Below are 19,074 nucleotides of genomic sequence, written 5' to 3'. Positions count from 1 at the left end.
TTGATGACTGTGGCACCCTGACCCTGGCTCTTGTTTTTGACATTTTTGCGTTCCATGTTTAGGGTTTTTCATGGGCCTGGTTAGGTGGATGTAAAGATTAGAAAATCTGGGGCTGGAGAGATGGCTAAGTGGTTAAGAGCACTGACTGCTCATGCAGAGGACCCGGGTTCGATTCCCAGCATCCACGTGGCAGCTATGAACTGTCCTTAACTCCAGTTCCAGGGGAATCTGAACTTCTTCTGACCTCTGCAGCATTGCACAACACAGGTGCACTCACATACATGCAGGCAATACACTCATACACAAAATAAAAATAATAAAATATTTTTTAAAAAAGATTAGAAAATCTAATCTTCAGGCTGATCAGATGGCTCAGTGGGTAAAAGCACCTGCCACCAAGCCTCAAGACATGAATTTGAGCTCAGGAAAACTCACGTGGTGGAAGGAGAGAACTGACTCCTGCAATTTGTCCTCTGGCCTTCACATGTCACATATATACACATGAATAAATAAATAACTATAAAAACGAAAATAAGACAATATGACTTTCTCTTTAAACCTCACAAGAAACACATCTGCCTCAAAAGCATTTCTGTCCAAAAAAAAAAGAAAACAACTGGAATTATACTGGAATGAAACCACTTGTGGCTAGATGTGGTGGCCAGCACTTTGGAGGCAAACACTTGTAGATCTCTGTGAGTTTGAGGCCAGCCTGGTCTACACAGCGAATTCTAGGCCAAGTAGGGCTGCATAGTGAGACCCTGTCTCAGAGACAATCAAAAAAGCCAAACAATAGCAACAGTAACAAAATTCTACTTGTGCCTGTGTTCATAAACAGAGTGAACAAAAACAAAGCAGCCAGAGTGACATGTTGACTAGGCCTGGAATGAGCTGTCAGCTGAAACCTGAGGCAGACCCACATCACCTGTTCACACCTGCCCACACCTGGTAGAGAGGTCCAGGCTGTTGGTTCTTGTTAGGAAGACAGGAACAGAGTCCTGTGCCTGCCGCTCCTCAAAGGGACTACTAGCCACAGGGGTGTACATGTGGATATAACCCTTGTTATATGGGATGCCCAGGCCTGTGTGTGTTTATATGGGTGTATGGAGAAGAGAGATTGGTATCAGGGGCTCTGTGTCCTTGAAGGCCCAAGATGTCTGTATCTGTGTTCTCACTGACCTATTTAGTTCTTTACCAATGGTTTTTGAACTTCTTAACGATGGCCGAGACTTGCTGAGTGCCTCACTGAGCTTTTACCATAGCCCTGTGATGCTGGTGCTTTAGAATCTCCATCTTAGAGTCAAGACAAGGAAACTGAGAACCAGAGAGGACCACACCTTGGTTAACTTGAATAAGAAAACCTTAAAATTCTCTTGATGACTCTGAAATCTGGATCTACGTTTTGCCTACAGCATCTTGACCTTTTTCCTGAGTGCATATTGTGCCCTGAGATAGTATTCATCTAACCAAAGGCAATATAAGCAGAGGGCCATTTTTAAATGCCTGCTTCATTTTTAACTCATCCTTTCATAAATTTCCAGTCCTTGTGTGTGGTCGAAATGTACACAGTTATAGTTAAAATAGCATATACTGGGCTGGAGAGATGGCTCAGTGATTAAGAGAACTGGCTGCTCCTGCAGAGGGCACCCGTCATTTCCCAGCATCCACACGTGGCTAGCAACCCTCTGTAATTCCAGTTCCAAAAGATCTGACACCCTCTTCTGGCCTCGTGGACACTGCACATAGGTCGTGCACATACAGACACACAGGCAAAACACTCATACACATTTAAAAAAAAAAAACTTTAAAAAATACAGCACATGCAGAGGGTGCAGGCTCAGTGCTGTTTGTGATGAAGACATGCAATCAGAGCAGACTCCTTGGGTTTTGTCCTTTGTGCTGAAAGGGTCCTCTGTTCTGGGTCTCATAGCATTCTGGTTAAGTCTTGGCAGGGACAGGGAGTTCCTTGCCCTTGTGACTGACTGTTCCCAGCCTGAGTGTTCCCTAGAGGCTCAAGGACAGGAACTTTTCAGTCTTGGAGGGGGCTCAGCCTGGCAGGGATGGAGACAGAGTTGCTCCACTTTCCCCCCGCCATGTTCCTTTTTCAGTTCTAGTCTGGGTCCAGGGCACTTCCCTTCCCTCTCCAGCCTGTCTCTATCTGTGCAAAGCTGGTGAGGGTGCTGGCATGCAGCAGCTCTGGCGGCCCAGCCCGGAGTTCAGGAGCAAGCCCCCACCCCCCACTCCCCCAGCCTGCTGTAGCCCTGCTGCTCCTGGCACTGAGAGAGCGGCGATTAACAAAGAGTGGATTTTGCTTTAGGCGTCCTTCCAAACAGTCTTTTTGTGCTGGATTCCATTCTTGGGTCTGTCCCACAGCTCAGGAAATGAGGTGATCATCAGGGCAAAAAAGGAAGGGGGATGGATGCAGGACGATTGGGCAACTGGACTGAGTAAACACAGGAGGTCAAAGATTGCACCCAGCTGGTCTCCTCCAAGGATAAAAGGGCTCAGCGCGCAGGGAAGCGGTGCAGAAGCGGGTCTCTCTGTGCTCCCCGCTCCTCGCCACATCGGGAGGATGAGGCTTGCCGTGGGTACCCTGCTGGGCTGTGCCATCCTGGGTGAGTGTGGGCATGGGGAAGGACCGCAGAGTGCTGGCCTGGGTACTCCCTGTGTACTGCGGGCTAGAAAGCTCAAGGCTTTGTCCTTCGTTTCCTCCCTGCCACACCTTCAGACTCTGCTCTGTGCCTCTTCAATGGAACCCAAATACTTAATGTGGCAGTCACAACTTCCTGGGCTCTGACCCTGTATCTGTGAATTGTTCAATGTCCTTTGGGTGCCTTTGACACTATTAATGCTGATGGCTTAGAGTGTGGGATTTAAAGCCAGAATTGGACTCAGAATTCTTGAGTCCAAATTGTGGATGGGCTTCTGGGACAGGGGTAGGGACAGCACCTGCCTGGGAGGGTGAGGTGGAAGGTGCCAGTGATACATTCTGCTAATTATGGACCTGAGGGGGACTGGAAGCCCCAAGTGCTTGTTGGACTCTCATTAGCCTGCCCCTCCTTAAAAGGAGAGCCTGGTGCTTTTCAGCTCAGAGCACCTTATGGGGCTGTGCACAGGGAGTGACTGAGGACTGAATGTACCTACAGAACTTAGAAGAGCTAGTTTGGAGAGTCTAGAGAGGTGCTTTGGGAAGAGTAGTCAGTGGCTGTGATGCTCTGGTAATATGCCACTGGTCAGGATGGGATAAAGAAGAGGAGTTGGGGGAATCCATTCCCCGGTCCCTCCTTATCCATCCTGAAGAACTACTGGCCTCCAAGCTTTGTGTCTTCTGGACTTTGCTATCAGTGTGTCAACCTACTGAAGAAATAGATGCGATGAGAGCTCAGAGGAGAGTGCCAAAGCTCATGGGTGGTGTCTAGCACATGGATTTTAGCAGTTAATCAGCTGTGGAGATGGTTTAGTCGGTAAAGGGCTTGTGACACAGCATGAGGACCTGAGTTAGAATCCCCAACACTCGTGTAAAAAGTTTGGTGCAGGAGTGTGTGCCTATAATCCCTGCACTGGGGAAGCAGAGACAGGCAGATCCTAAGGACTTGCTGGTCAGCCAGTCTAGCCAAATCGTCTAGCCCAGGTTCAATGAGAGACCATGTCTCAAAAAATAAGGTGGAGAGTGATAGAGGAAGACACCCAATGTCACCCTTTGATCTCCATGTATGTACATCTGCACATATGCAGTATATATAGGCAGACCCTCCCACCCAATAGTGATATATCAGACTATCTTTAGCTACCAGTCTAAATGACTGGCACAGAAAAGGGGGTAAAAAATTGATGGAGAGTTTGGTGGAAACAGAGGGAAGCCTGGTGAATAGATGGGGTTTCTAGTTATTTCTAAAAAGAGCATAGCTGACATGTGCCACAAGAGAATTCATGATCTAACTACTGCCCAAAAGGGGCAAAGCACCTAAGAATGTTTTCTGTGGCTTGGCCAGCAGACTGAGTGTCTGGCAGCCTGGTTCTATACTTGGCTGGGTTGCTAACAAATAGGATGACCTTGGGCGAAACCACATTGTTTTCTGAGTCCAGCTCTCTCGTTCCTAAAAGATGCCCCAACCCCCAGCTTCCTAGACTTTAGTATTGATCCATGTGTCAAGATGTCTGACAGTGGTGTTTGCACACTGAAGCTTACATTTCATTGTGGACTGATCGCCATGACAGCAAAGCAAGGAGGCAGGAGAACAGGCAAGAGTAGGTTGTCATTTCCAGTGGCCAGCATCTCTCTGAGCAAAACAGGGTGGTCAGTGGGAAAACGGAAGTTCATTAGGGTGACTTCTTGGCCCAGTATCAGAACACAGCAAAGTCTGTGCCCTGTTGTATCTACCAACAAGAGTGAGGTAAGGACAGGACAGAGGGAAGGTGGCCATCAAGAGCCTTCAGTAGGTGCTGCTGTCACTCCCCTGACACAGGGAGTGGGTCCTTTACACTTCTGCTTTCTCTCCCCCAGGTCTATGTCTGGCTGCCCCTGACAAAACTGTAAGATGGTGCGCAGTGTCAGAGCATGAGGCCGCTAAATGTGCCAGTTTCCGGGACCACATGAAAAACGTCCTTCCAGCAGATGGTCCCCGGCTCAGTTGTATGAAGAAAACCTCCTACCCTGATTGCATCAAGGCCATTTCTGTAAGTCTTGATGCCTAAAACAGTGGGAGGCTGTCTGTGCTTGCTTTCTTTAGTCCTTTTGGAATAATTCTTTACTCACGGGAAGGAGGCTGTTATGAGGGGTAGTCAACCCCCACTGCCCTTCACGTCACTTCAAAAATGGACATAGGCGAGGTCATGCTGGGTGTCTGGAAGGCAAAAGGCCAACATATGCTGAAAGGCGACTACGTTGAGGCACTTAAGTTCTGTGAATGCAGAAAAACCAAAAATGTCTGTGGCATCAAAGATTATTATATAATCTTGCTTGGAAGACCGTGTGTGTGTGTGTGTGTGTGTGTGTGTGTGTGTGTGTGTGTGTGTGTGTGTGTGTGTGTGTGTGATACTAGGGATTGAACCCATGGGTTTGCAAATGTTAGGCACATGCTCTACCACTGCAGTACATCAGTCCTATAGGGCCTGGACACATCACTGAGAAGAAGAGGAGGAGGAAGGATTAAGAGTCATGATTACAGATGATGGCTAACCCCTTTATTCTCTACTTTCTGCTCCCTCAGTATCGTTCTTGTACATCTGAGCATGTGTCAGATCCTGTGCTAGCTCCTGGAGCTGCAGAGGTGAATTAAACACAAATTAGCTTTACCCTCAAGAAGATCACAACCTAGTGAGGGAAAAAGAAAGACGTGTCAATGAGTAAACTATTAATTTCAATGAAGGGAAAGTAGTGTTCATACGGGGATTTAAGGAGAAAACTTCTTTGACCCTTGTGGTCAGCAGTCAACCTTTTTTTTTTTGGTTTATTTTATTTTTTAATATTTTATTAAAAATTTTTTATTTTGTGTGTATGAGTGTATTACCTGAATGTGTGTAAGTGCACCCATGTCTTCCAATGCCTGCAGAGGTCAAGAGGTCAGAAGAGAATATTGGAGTCCCCTGGAACCGTTGTTAGATGCCATGTGGATGCTGGGAATTGAACCCTGGTCCTCTGTAATAGCAGTCAGTGCTCTTAACTGCTGAGCCATCTTTCCAGCACCTTACTATATTTTTAGACAGGGTCTTCTCATAGTTCTGGCTGGCCTCAATCTCACAATCTGCCTCTGCCTCCTGAGGTGCTGGTTTCAAAGGCCTGCACCACTACACCTGACATGACAGTCAGTCTTTTTGAGAAGGAAGCAATGAAGCTGAGATCCAGTAGATCAACTTGTAGGGTTCTATAATGAGCCATGGTTCTACAATGAGCCTAGATCACACAAGGAGTAAACAGCATGTGCAAGGGGCCTGAGACCAGGGAGAGTCAGGCTAGTTTAAGTTGTAAGCAGGACCAGAGAAGCACAGCCAGGTATTAGGAAGAACAGCACAAACAGATTTTATTCAGTAACTACTGACAGTAGGGGGAAAAATAAGCTTAATTCCGGTATGTGCAGAGGTAATATGGACATTTAATTTTTTTTTTACTTTTATTTTATGTGTATGACTGTTTTGCCTGCATGTATGTAAGAACACTTATTCATGCAGTGCCTGAGGGGGCTGGAAGAGTGTGTCAGATCCCCTGGAATTGGAGTTAGGACAGTTGTTAGCCACCATGTGGGTGTTGAGCACCGAACCCAGGTCATCTGCTAGAAGTGAGTGCTCTTAACTGCTCAGCCATCTTGTCATCCCCCAACATGGACATTTTAAAAGGAGATGAAGGGAGAGGGAGTGCAGGAACTCAGCAAGGTCAGAGAAGATTCCTCAAAGTGAACCTGATGAGGCTGTGCCACTGAATGGCAGCTATCTACTTTAGGGTTGTTTTCATACAGAGATGGGGAGACAGGCACCCTGTCCTTCCTGATGGTTATATTTCAAAGGAATGGCTCTCAGGTCCTGGAGACAGACACTTCAGAATTGCAAGAGGTACGCATTGGTCCCTGTAAGCCCTTTTAGGAATTTGCTCTTAGAAAAGGAGATCAAGGCATGTCGATTGTGTTAGCCAGAAGAGAGAGAACACTTTCCTGGAGGATATGCACTTTCTCAGCCAGGCACATCAAACAGGCTAGGAACACAGTGTTACGCAGGAGTATGGTCAACTCTCTTGATGCAGGATGGACTTGTCATGTGGGGCAAAGCAGCAGAGATAGGTGGGGGCAGAAGCAACAGAAAAGCTCAAGCTAGCAGCTGGAGCCTGGTCTCCCTTGAGGAATCAGTGTGTGGTATAAAGAAGTGGCCTAAAAGTTTACAATCTTCCTACCTCAGCCTCCCCAGCACTGGGATTACAGGTATGTACCACCATGCCTGGCTTTAAAGTCATGTTTATCTGATTTTTATATCCATTCTAAATCTTTTTTCTTTTGAGAAAAGGTTCATAAGTAATAAAGTTAACCTTCTTTTCAAGTTATGGGTGGTTGTTAGCTGCCATATGGGTGCTGAGAACTGAACCTGGGTCCTCTGTAAGAGCAGAGCAGTCAGTGCTCTTAACTATTGAGCCATCTCTCTACCCACTAAAGTTAACCTTTTTATTTTAAAAAAACAAAAAAACAATTACCTTTTTAAAGTTAAAAAGTGGCTTAAGCCGGGCGTGTTGGCGCACGCCTTTAATCCTAGCACTTGGGAGGCAGAGGCAGGGGGATCTTTGTGAGTTCGAGGCCAGCCTGGTCTACATAGTGAGTTCCAGGACAGCTGGGGCTACAGGGAGACCCTGTCTCAAAAAGACAGGAAAAAAAAAAGGCCTGTTACCCACGGCTCAGACTTCCCTGGTTCTCATGGCTGATCTCATGGTCAGAGTCCCTATTTCAGCCTTGGGTTCCTGGATTTCTGACTACTGTTGTCCTAGCCAAGAAAGCCCAGGTTCCTGATCACTGTCCCTAGCACTGGGCAAGGTTCTTGTCTGTTTGGTTATTTGTTTTTATTTAGCAATATGGGGAGTAGGGTAGGGAAGGTACATGCAGATTTAAACAGAGCCACAAGGAACTTCATACCTGGCATTTAGCTGTTACAGAAGAGAAGGATCTGCTGGGTCTCCTAAATGCTTATAATATTGAAAATAGATGCTTCAACTAAAATTAAAAATTTTTAATATTTTTGTGATATTAATGATATTTATGTGGCTGGGAGTATAGCTCAGTGGTAGAGCACTCACCTAGAAGGATTGGATCACCAGCACTGCAAAAAATAAAATAATTTTTAAAAAAAGATTTGACAACTCAAATGTCCATAGATGGGTGAATGAATGAGTGAAAGGTAGAGTATATGTACAATGGGATCGTTTCAGTCTGAAAAATGTATGAAATTCTGACATGTTACAGTGTAAATGAATCTTGAAAACATGTAAGCTAGCTACAAGACAAATACCGTAAGAGTCCATTCACCATAAAGTGCTATGAAGAACTGCGTTCACAGACACAGGAAGCAGGACCATGGTTACCAGGGGCTGGGACAACAAGGGAGATGGCGATTGTTTAATGGGTATGGAATCTCACTTTGGGAAGCTGAAAGTTCTAGAAATGAATGATGGTGATGGTTTCACAACAATGTGAATGTACACTTAAAAATGGTCACAGTGGTAATGTTTTATGAAAATAAAGCAACAAAAACAACCATTTAAAAATTTGGCTCCTGAGGCTGGAGAGAGCGCAGCAGTTAAGAGCACTGGATGTTCTTGCGGAGGACCTGGGTTCAGTTCCCAACACCATTATGGCAGCTAACCACTGTCTGTAATTCCTGTTCCAGGGGATCTGATGCCCTTTTCTGGCCTCTGTAGGCATTGCCTGCATGGGTTTGACTACATACATGCAGGCAAAAATCTCATATATATAAACTGAAAAAAATGGTTTCTATCAATAGTTTATTTTAGTTAGCAATACTTTCTTATTGTGTACCTATAACGTGACAAAGATCATGGACCTATAGTTTTTGCCTTATAATTTGGTCAGTAAGAACTGTTTGTTTTCAAATATCTACATCAATGACAGTCTGGATTATTTTAAGACTTTAAGTAAAGGGAAACCCATTTGGGGGCCCCCTGCTAGCTGCAAGGAACTGTTACTCTGTTTCTCATAAAACTTTTTTGGCCCCTCTACCCACTCTCCACCCCCTCACCCCCACCCTACCCCTGCCAAGTAAGGAGAAAATAAGCTACAGACATAGTTGGAAGCTATAGTGTTTCAAGTGGCTTACTGATTTAAACAGGAGAATTCTGTGGGCCGTGGTGGAGAGCTCCCATAATTCTAACTGAGGCAATGGATCTGGAGGCTGAGGCAAGAGGATCACAAGTTCAAAACCAGCCTGGATACATAAACTGTCTCAAAACAAAAACACCAAAAAAAGGTTTATCATTCACAGAAGCATGAAGTAAATCAAACATGAAATGTTGAAGCAATAATGATAGGAAACAAACCCAGCGTGCCTGGCCCCAGTCCCCAACGCCAGGCCTTTTTTGTAGCCGTGTGGCACGGGCAAGTGGCTTGACCTCTCTGGGCTTCAGTTTTCTCACTTACAAAATGGAATTAAGTGGGGTGGGAAGGGGCTGCCAGGTGTCCAAGTTGACATTTTTACCGAAAATGAAAGTAATAATGGAAGGTTTTAGTATCATTTAGTATGTGGAATACTCAATACACTAAACCCAGAGAAAGCATTCTGCACAAAAGGCCACTGTAAAGAAAATTTAGCTCCTACAGTTTTGGGGTATTTCTTTGTTTGGTTTTGGTTTTCTCTTTCTTTCTCTCTTTCTTTCCCTCTTTTCTTTCTTCTTCCTTTCTTCTTTTTTGAATCATGGTCTCATGTAGCCCTGATGACCTTGAATTCACTACATACCTGAGGATGACCTTGAACGGCTAATCATCCTGCCTCTGTCTCCCCAGTGCTGGGATTAAAAGCGTGTTTGTCCACACCGGGCTAGTTCCTACAGTTTTATAGGTTCAGGACTGGAAAGAAAAGTACTGAGTGAGTCTCTAGTCAGAGTAGAGACAAGTGGGTTCAAGGTTTCCATCCTCCTCAGAAGGTGTCTCCATCACAGTACCTGAAAAAGAACTCACAGGAAGTCTCAGAATACAGGGTCTCTGAATGAAGGACCGTGTGGCTGAATACGGAAACAGATGTAAGAGCTTGGTCATCGAAGGCTCCTGAGCCCTTGACCACAGCGTGTCGGAGCCTGCAGTGCACTGGCTATGACCACCTCTAGATAGGGTGGATGCTATCCCCAACCAGGCCCACCAGGTCAAGCCTCTGCAGTTGTTGAGGGTAAATCTCCATAGGATTTTTGTCTAGGAACTGGACACCTCAGCAAGGAAAAGAGAAAAATATTCCACCCTTTGCCCTCTGCAGAAGGAATGGCAACAGTAGCCAAGTGGCCTTTTGAGGAAAATGGAATCAACACAGGCCAGCAGGGTTGGACATGGTCTGACCAGAATGAAGGTCTGCTGGCCCTAGACCCATGGCGCCCCATTAGTTCTTCCCCATTTGCTCTGGCTTACAGAGGCCTTCCACAGAAACCAGGGCTTCATTGAGGTCTGGCCTATTCTCTTTCAGGGAAATGAAGCAGATGCCATGACAGTGGATGCCGGTTGGGTATACGATGCAGGCCTGACTCCCAACAACCTGAAGCCTGTGGCAGCAGAGTTCTATGGGTCAACAGAGAGTAAGTTCTCCTGTGGCCCCATGTCTTAGTAGATACTGAGTCATGTTTGGCAGGCAGGTATTGGATGTTAGACACTAATAAGCATTTATCTTTGGGGAGTCAGTGAGGAATGAGAGGTCCTGCCAGCCCTACAGACACAAATCAAGGCATCTGTGGGCTTTGGGCTGCTTGAGACTGGTGTGTCTGATAGGGACCTCCTGGGCCAGGCATCCTCACTGGATAAGCAGGCTGGGGTGCAGCTTGGTCTGAAGGTCATTGGATCTGGTGATATATCAAGGGTCCCTTGAGGCTCCCTAGAGCTTCAGGTGCCATATATATGGGAGGGCCCACCTTATAGCACACAGTGGGATCCCAACAGTGCAAGAAGTCTTCTGAGATAGATCTGACTGTCCCTACCCCTGTGCCAGGGGACGCAAAATACTCTAAAAGAGGTGGGAGTGTGGGCCTCTGTTATCATTACTCCAGTTTCCTGGTGGCCTTGTGTTGGTAGATGTAGACCATCACAATAAAGGACCAGGCTACATAATGCATCTCTGACCCATGTCCAGGCGGCTTTCTTGCCCCTGTGTTTGCCTGGAATTCTGTTACAAATACACCTGCTATCCTTAAACCTAGGAAGATTTTTCTGGCTCCTTATCACCCTGGGTACCTCGTCCCTCTACAAGAGCCCTCTTCAAGTAGCGTTTCTCTGTGCCATGTGAAAGGTCTTCCATTCACACTGTCCCTGTGTAGATCCACAAACCTTCTACATGGCTGTGGCTGTGGTGAAGAAGGGCACTGAGTTCCAGATGAACCAGCTCCAAGGCAAGAAGTCCTGTCACACAGGCCTGGGCAGGTCTGCAGGATGGAACATCCCCATTGGCTTGCTCTACTGTGACTTGCCAGAGCCACGCAAGCCTCTTGAGAAAGGTAAGCTGGCATCTCTACTCTGGATGGCCACGCTGGGGTCACCCATTCATGATTAGCTGGACAAGTGAGCTGAACTCCAGGGTGGTGGAGGGTGACTAAACTACCCCGAGTGGCAGGTGGACCTTGGTGTCTGGGTCAGCCTACCCACCCCCATCCTGTCTTTGGTGATGTGACCCATTCTGTTAGAGGTTGCTTTGGTGCCATCTTCTGGTCATGACAATGTCCTGCACCTCTCTAGGCTGTTCTGTCTCCAGTGCATAGGTCCCAGAGGTGTCTCCTTTCTGACAGATCAGGGAGCAGGGTAGGCTGACAAAAGACCTGGGCAAGCCTTGGCTGGAGGGAAGCACAGGCCTGTGTCCCTGGGTTGGTGATGATGGGTCAGGGGTTAACCTGCTTCTGTTTGGAAACCTTGGATTTTGATGAGTTAGCACAAGCAAGGCGGAGCTGGGACTGGGTTTGCTGGTTGAGTTGCTTTGTCCCTCTCTGTTCCCTCGGGGGTTTGTACTGGGTGATGGCATTGGCTGTGGTGAGACTTGCTTACGCCTTGCTGTCTGTTTCTCTGTATTGAGCAGCTGTGGCAAATTTCTTCTCGGGCAGTTGTGTCCCCTGTGCAGATCCAGTGGCCTTCCCACAACTGTGTCAACTGTGCCCAGGGTGTGGCTGCTCCTCTCTTCAACCATACTTTGGCTACACAGGCGCCTTCAAGTGAGTGACACTGTCTGCTGCTCCATGGTGGCCAAAGTGCCAAATATCCTCAGAAAGGGGGTTCTTTGCTGATCCAAATCCAACTCCTGCCTGCCTAAAGGGGCACCTCGGGGTCTTAAACTTCTCCCAGGGAGGCAGTGGTATAACTTGGGACTCCCAAGGCTAGGCTAGCCCTATATGCCTTGACCTTATAGGTCAAGCTCCTTTCTGAGGGTCCTCTCTCTCCTCGGAGCTCTCAAATCTGGATGGTATCTGCTCTCACTGGACTGTGAAGCATCCAAAGGATGGACATATCCCTAGTACCTGGGGTGACTGTTCAGTGACAAACCCTCTACTCTCTAGGACAGCAGTGTTCCATGTTCAATGCACTGGCCACTCTCCTGCCTCTTGTCCCTGCTCCCACTCCGACACTACATGTGGCTGACTTCTTGCTCTCTCTTTTTTTTTTACCTTGTTTATACCTTAAAGTCCAATACCATTATCTTCTGTACTAGGAATTTTAAGCTTTTTAAAACATTAGATGTTTTAAGCCTTTTTTTCTACTTTGGGGTATATGTTGAGGGGCTATCATTGTGTGTGAATTCATCCTCATCTCAGTGGTACCCTATCTAGGTACTGACTCCACTGTGGGGGATGCTCAGATTCTGTCCTTGTCTAAGAGCTAGGCAGTGCGATCTAAATCAGAGAGGAGCCCCCTTCATGTGATCCTTTCCTTTCCCACAGGTGTCTGAAAGACGGTGGTGGGGACGTGGCCTTTGTCAAGCACACAACCATATTTGGTAAGTGATCCCCCCTTTCATGGCTAGTAGCCAGACATGGCTTTGTCCTCTATCAGTGCTTGGTTTTCTACCTGTGCAGAGGCAGGGTCCCCACCTCTCTCTGTCAATCAATCTCCCCACACAAGGAGCTTTGCCCCTTGGGCAGTGTTGCCATAGCAAAGGACTGGAGGTGGTCTGCCTGACCTTGGCCTGTCAGTCCTTCAGAGATAAGACTCATGGGATGGAGGGCAGTCACAGCTTCACGGGGCATGGGAAGCCTCCATGCCTTTATCTAGCTGTGAGTTCATCTTTCTGCATGCCCCCTAGCCCTCAGTGATCCTCAGACCTGTTGACATGTTTTCTATGATAACAGGAGTATGGGGGTGGCGAGGGGACATCATAAGACCTGGCTTGGCCTGTTGCTGGCTCACCTGAACTTTCCCTCTCCAGAGGTCCTCCCAGATAAGGCTGACAGGGATAAGTTTGAGCTGCTCTGTCCTGACAACACCCGCAAGCCAGTGGATGAGTTTAAGGACTGCTACCTGGCCAAGATCCCTTCACACGCTGTTGTGGCACGCAGTGTGGACGGCAAGGAGGACTTGATCTGGGAGATTCTCAGAGTGGCCCAGGTACCCCCACTCATTCTCCCCTGTTTACAGCTCCATGCTTGGATCTGGGGGTTTCCTCCTCGGCATGTGGACATACTAGAAATCCTTGTGTGTTCAGGACACAGGGGGAACCCTGCTGTATATCACCAACCTGTCCACCATGCCTCACCTGGCACTCTTTACAGAGTAGTAGGGTGCCTCCTTTGGTACCACTATCCACCACTTTTTTGACCAATGATGCCTCTTTAGGGCTTTGATCTGTTTTTTTCCATCTCAGCCATGCCATCAAGGCCTAGATTAAGTCCCAGAAAACTCTCCTGTGCCCCAAAAAGAAAGATTCTCTTTCTGTCTCTCTCTCCCTCCCTCCCTCCCTCCCTCCTTTCATGATTGGAGAGGGGGTGCCTCCCCCTGCAAGTGCTACTCCTCTAGGACAGAGTTGGGTAAGCCAACTTCCTCTTGTCCAGCCCTCCCAGCTTCCACCAAGAGTTTAAGCGGCAACCATATGGTACCAGCCTCTGGATTAGATGCACTTCTTGTTCTCAGTTATCTCTCAGCCATTCAGGGAGACAAGCCCAGAAACACACAGGGAGGTAGCAGGTGGAATGGTCCTAACAAGGTACTAGGCAGAAAAGGTGCTGAGTGGAGGAGAGCATGCCTGAATGCCCTCTCTCCTAGCATCTTGAAGTTGCTCCTGGCTTTTTGTTTAGTTTCCCGGAATTTGTTTTCTAGTTCTCTTCATTTCTAATTTTAAGCTCCCCTTATTCTTGTTGCCATTCACTGTACCATTTTCCTCATGAACAGGAACATTTTGGCAAAGGCAAATCGAAAGACTTCCAATTGTTCAGCTCTCCTCTTGGGAAGGACCTGCTGTTTAAGGATTCTGCCTTTGGACTTTTAAGAGTTCCCCCAAGGATGGACTACAGGCTGTACCTCGGCCATAAATATGTCACTGCCATTAGGAATCAACGGGAAGGTGTATGTAAGTACCCAGGATAAACCCAGTGACCCCAAGAGCTTGGGAAACCCAGCAAGAGCAAGAATCAGCCATAGTTTTTCCGAGAACTGAAAGCTTCCTGGTTGTTGCTGTTTCTGTCCTGCCTGTGAACTCAGTGTAGGCTGGTGCCAAGTGGTATTAATCATGAGCTAGCCTGGACATTAGGCAGTTTACATTTTAAATGCCTTGGATTGGTATTAGGATCATTTCCTTTGCATACATCAGAATAGCCCCACTCCCTTGATAAAGCCATTAGTCTGTCACACGGTTAATAAAATAACTTGAAGTTTCTGCAGTTTGCATATCTGCCGGTACTGTATCAACACAAGTATGATGAAGCTGGAGCTCGGGGGAGGTTGATCTCAGCCCTGGGTTTCACTGGAGCCCTGGGGTTTGTTTACTCATTCAGCCAGTGGGCATATTTTGAACATCTAGCTATAAACTCTTCTAGGTGCTGGACTTACAAACATGTATTAGATTCTGCTGTCCTTGAACTATCAGACCATGGAGAAGACAGTCACACTATTGAATAACTGATTACAAAATAAGAGAAGAACTTAGAAAGGAAAGTGGTGATAATAAAAAGCAAGGTCCTATGAGAGTGCAAAACGAAGTCAAACAGGCTGTGGTTGGGGGTTGGGATAAGGTATCCTTGAGGAAGTAACTTGGAGACTGAGTTTGAAAGATAGGCAGGTGCATTTTTATTTATTTATTTGCTAGACATTTATTATACTGACGTGTGCTGGTACTCCTTAAACATGAAGGATGCCCTTGTGAATGAGGTGGGCATTCCTCTTTCCCCGTCAGAGCTTACTTTCTCCCAGATGGAAACTGACAACAAACAATGGACGTAGAAATAAGACTTCAGGTAGTTAAGTGTTGTTTGAAAGAAATACTAATAATAAAAGGCCAAAAGTCAGAGTGTCTGGGTTGCAGAGTATCTGGTTGGCTCTCAAAAGAAAAAGGTGGGGTCTGGAGAGGCGGCTCAGCAGTTAAGGTACTTGCTTTTCTTGCAGAGGTTTAGGTCTAGTTAGGTTTCCAGAAGCTACCTTGGGCAGCTCACAACTTCCTGTAACTCCAGCTCTGGAGAATCCAATGCCCTCTTCTGGTCTCCAAAGGCATTGCATTCATGTGCACAATTCCACACAGGGACACACACACACATGTGTACACATAATTAAAAAGAGAAAAAGTTGAATCTAAATAAAAATCAACCAAAAGCCTGCATACTAACCTTGCTTTCTAAGATGAGTACCTTGAATGGAATCTGTTTATTTCAGCATCTGCATGCAGACTGTCAGTAGTACTGATAAACACCAGGCAGCAGCTGGGGCCTCTCTTTTCTGACCTCTTGGGTTTTTTTTTTTTTTTCCTTATGCCACAGGCCCAGAAACCTCAACTGACTGTGAACCAGTGAAGTGGTGTGCACTGAGTCACCACGAGAGACTCAAGTGTGATGAGTGGAGTGTTAACAGCGGAGGCCAAATTGAGTGTGAGTCAGCAGAGACTACAGAGGACTGCATTGACAAGATTGTGGTATGTCTCTCCTGCTTCTCTAGGGCTGTGTCCCCACAGTGTGGCCTGCCGGCTTGCTACAAGGGCCATAACAAGTGATGAGGAAGTCTGGTTTCCAGGATCCTTACTTTCATTACTTGAGCACTGTTTCCCAGGAAGCTCAGAACCTTAGAGTTTGTGGATCTGACTTTAGGGTTCAGTTTTCCTTCTCATATTAGCACAACAGGAGGGAATGTGAGCCATGCTCTGTTAAGGGAAACTGGACCTTGCTCATATGAACCTACAGCAATGGTGTCAGCATGCTGACATGAGACATGGTCTCATGGAGTCCAGGTTGGTCAGTTCCTGAATGAGTCTCAGGATGACTTGAAACTCCTGATCCGTGTTCTTATAACTCTGGAGTGCTGGGATTAGAGGCCTGTATGCCACCATCCCAGTTTAGGGCCTCTGGTATGCTAGGCCAGCACTCTACCAATTGAGCTATAGCCCCAAGTTGGGTGTTTTATAACAAGCCAGTAAATATATCGAAACAAAGGCATATCCAGTGAGGCCACCAGGAGTTCCTGCCATCACTCACTGACCGTTGATGAAGTTTGTTGCCTCTGTTTTTAAGCACTTAAAAATAAGCATGTACTTTCTAAACTATCTATCATGAAGCAAAACCAGACCACCAACCCACTCTTCTATCTACATTTAAAAATATTACCTTATACTATTTTAGTTACATTCCCTTTTATCTTTTGTCTGAGTCAAGACAAGAAAAATCAAACCAAATGAATACAAAGACTGCTAACTCAAAACCTAAACCTGTAAAAGGCATGTTAACAGTTTGGATGGTTTGTCTTCAAAATTATGCCCTAGATGATCCTATACACTAGGTGTATGAAAAATATCAATGAATGAAGACTCTTGGGAACATGGAAAACATTACATGAAGAAGGTGGAGTACAACCAAATGAAAAAAATTTTAGAAGAGTTATTTTTGGACACTATTATTGCTGTCATACCCAGTTGTCAGCATTTAAAGCTTTAATTTTGGAAATAGCTTACAGGTATTGGGTCCAAAATAAAAGGCCAAGGTCACCACGTTCTGTTAGGTGAGAACCAGGAAGATGTTTGGGGCTCAGGAATAGTTGATGTTATGATCATCTGGTTGCATCAAATGCTACTCCAGCAGGACCAGCACAGTCTCATGGATTAAATGAAACAAGTGGCCACCATTGTTGCTATAAGAACTCTTTCCAACCAAGCTGAAGAGCATAGTTTATTAGGTCCCATATCTGTTCATATGTTCCCGGTTGATGGGAACCATTCACCTGCCCAAGTTCCTCAAAAGTAAAAGTGGAGAGTAAAGGTAGAAAACTAGTGCCTTCGGGATGGGGTAATCAATACATATGTGAGTGCATACAACTTCTAGTGAGAGTCGTGATCTGGCACAGTAACATTAATGATTGGTATGACTGGTGTGGGGAAAGGATTCCAGGACTGCAAGAGAAATATATACATATACATTGGAAAAAGATGTACACACTGGATATTTGCCTGTAGTCCATGTGCTAGAATTAATGCTGGCTTGTCTTTCTCATAGATGCCTAGCTGGCAACTCTTGTATGGATGTATGTCCATGTGTGTGCTGGTGCATGTGTGTACAGTGCATATGCATATGTGTGTACATGCATATGGAGCCCAGAGGACAACCTCAGGTGACATCCACTTTTTCTTTGAAATAGAGTCTGTCATTGCTCTAGAATTTGCTAAATCAGTTAGGCTGGCCTTTCAGCAAGTCCCAAGGATCCACCTATCTGGATTTGTAAGCACTGGGCTTACAAGTGAGCCACCATGCCTGGCTTTTTAAAAAGTGGGTTCTAAGGACAGAATTCAGATCATTATGTTTGCAAGGCAAATATTTTACTCAGCCATCTCCCTGGGCCCCTAGTTAGCAACTTTTCACCCAATACTTTGGTAAATCAGTCTTTACAAATAAAGGAAGGCCTGGTCAGCCCCCTGCCAAAAGGGAAGGAAAGAAGGAAGAAAGGAGAGGAGATGAGAAAAAAGACAAGACATCTAGGTTGACGCCAACACTGATGGCAGTTGTTCTAGAAATCACAGATCCAATCTAGAAAAAAGATCATGAATAAAGTGTACGAAATGATTAGTTTTGTTTTTTTTTTTTTAACACAATCTGCTTATTCTGTCCTGTAATTGTAGACATGGAACAGATCTCAAAAAGGGATGGGGCTCCACTGTGTGTTTGCTTTCCGGAAATCTGTTTTGCTGTGTTGTGTTGTTTTGAGATAAGGTCTCCCTGTAGCCCCAGCTGGCTACAACTCATAGACCAGGCTGGCCTTGAACTCACAGAGATCTGCCTGCCTCTGTGAGTGCTGGGATTGAAGGTGTGCTATCATGACTGGCAGACTTTCTGGAAATCTTAAAGCTCGCCAGGTAGAAATCTTCTGCTTCTGCTGCGTTGGGGAGCTCTGTCTGGTTTCTGTTGTCCCTTTGGTCAGGGATGGGAACTCCTGAATCTGATTTGGCGGGAATAGAAGTGTGAGATTGCAACACTGGCAGAAGTGGGAGCCTTGTCAGTTTGCTATGTCATGAAATGGTGTCAAGTAGCTGTGTGACCCTCGACACAGGGACCCTCAAACTGACCTGGTGACAGAACTTAAGAGGCATTACCAGAGATACTGAGCAAATGCATGGAAAAACTAGCTTTTTTTTCTTTTTTCTTTTAGCCTCAGCTTGCTCTAAGGAGTTGGAAAATACTTCCAACTGGTCTCGAGCTATAAGACTCACTCCACTCCTCACATTAAACCTAGACTGATATCATCTCAGGACACTGTCATTTTAAACTGACAGATTTAACTGATTGAGAAATCGAATTTATGTCTGTTCTTTTCCTCACTTGCATTTTGTTACTGATGGCTGTGTTTTTCTGAATTCTGAAAGCATTTTTCTGAATCATATTGGGGAACAGTATTTTAAAACTTCCAACTTTTGGGGGTTGAGGATGTGGTCAATTGTCAGGCCCCTGCCTAGTGTCTATGAGGTTCTGAGTTTGGAACCTAGCCACCTAAAATACCCTTCAAGATTTTTAATATGACTAATATTTATCATATTTATATATAATTTTTAAAGTTGGATTCTAGTGAAAATATAGGAATTAGTAGAGGATGTTTTGCTTCCAGTATTCAAAAATACGAGAATGTTTATATGAAATTATATTTATTAACCAAATTATAGCTGAAGAGATTTGATACTGTGTAATTATTGTTTTAAATATACCCATGCTTTTTGTTTTTCTGTTTTTGAGACCAAGTC

The 19,074-nt window shown here is 45.8% G+C and overlaps 1 protein-coding gene across 1 annotated transcript in view; it reads left to right on the top strand.

The window, feature by feature from the left end:
- Positions 1-2,423: 2,423 nt before the first annotated feature.
- Positions 2,424-19,074, top strand: part of LOC103748952 (serotransferrin) — a 58,394-nt gene continuing 41,743 nt past the window's right edge. Inside the window, exons 1-9 of the mRNA XM_029555302.1 lie at positions 2,424-2,615; positions 4,505-4,677; positions 10,156-10,264; positions 10,997-11,173; positions 11,746-11,878; positions 12,602-12,657; positions 13,087-13,265; positions 14,046-14,223; positions 15,623-15,774. Coding sequence (XP_029411162.1) covers positions 2,573-2,615; positions 4,505-4,677; positions 10,156-10,264; positions 10,997-11,173; positions 11,746-11,878; positions 12,602-12,657; positions 13,087-13,265; positions 14,046-14,223; positions 15,623-15,774 — 1,200 coding nt within the window. The 5' untranslated portion in view covers positions 2,424-2,572. The remainder of the gene's footprint in view (positions 2,616-4,504; positions 4,678-10,155; positions 10,265-10,996; positions 11,174-11,745; positions 11,879-12,601; positions 12,658-13,086; positions 13,266-14,045; positions 14,224-15,622; positions 15,775-19,074) is intronic.

The sequence above is a fragment of the Nannospalax galili genome, unplaced genomic scaffold, assembly GCF_000622305.1.
Source record: "Nannospalax galili isolate Female #2095 unplaced genomic scaffold, S.galili_v1.0 scaffold1046, whole genome shotgun sequence".
Taxonomy (NCBI): domain Eukaryota; kingdom Metazoa; phylum Chordata; class Mammalia; order Rodentia; family Spalacidae; genus Nannospalax; species Nannospalax galili.
The sequence above is the reverse complement of the archived record's forward strand: the minus strand, read 5'-3'. Positions and strand labels throughout refer to the sequence as shown.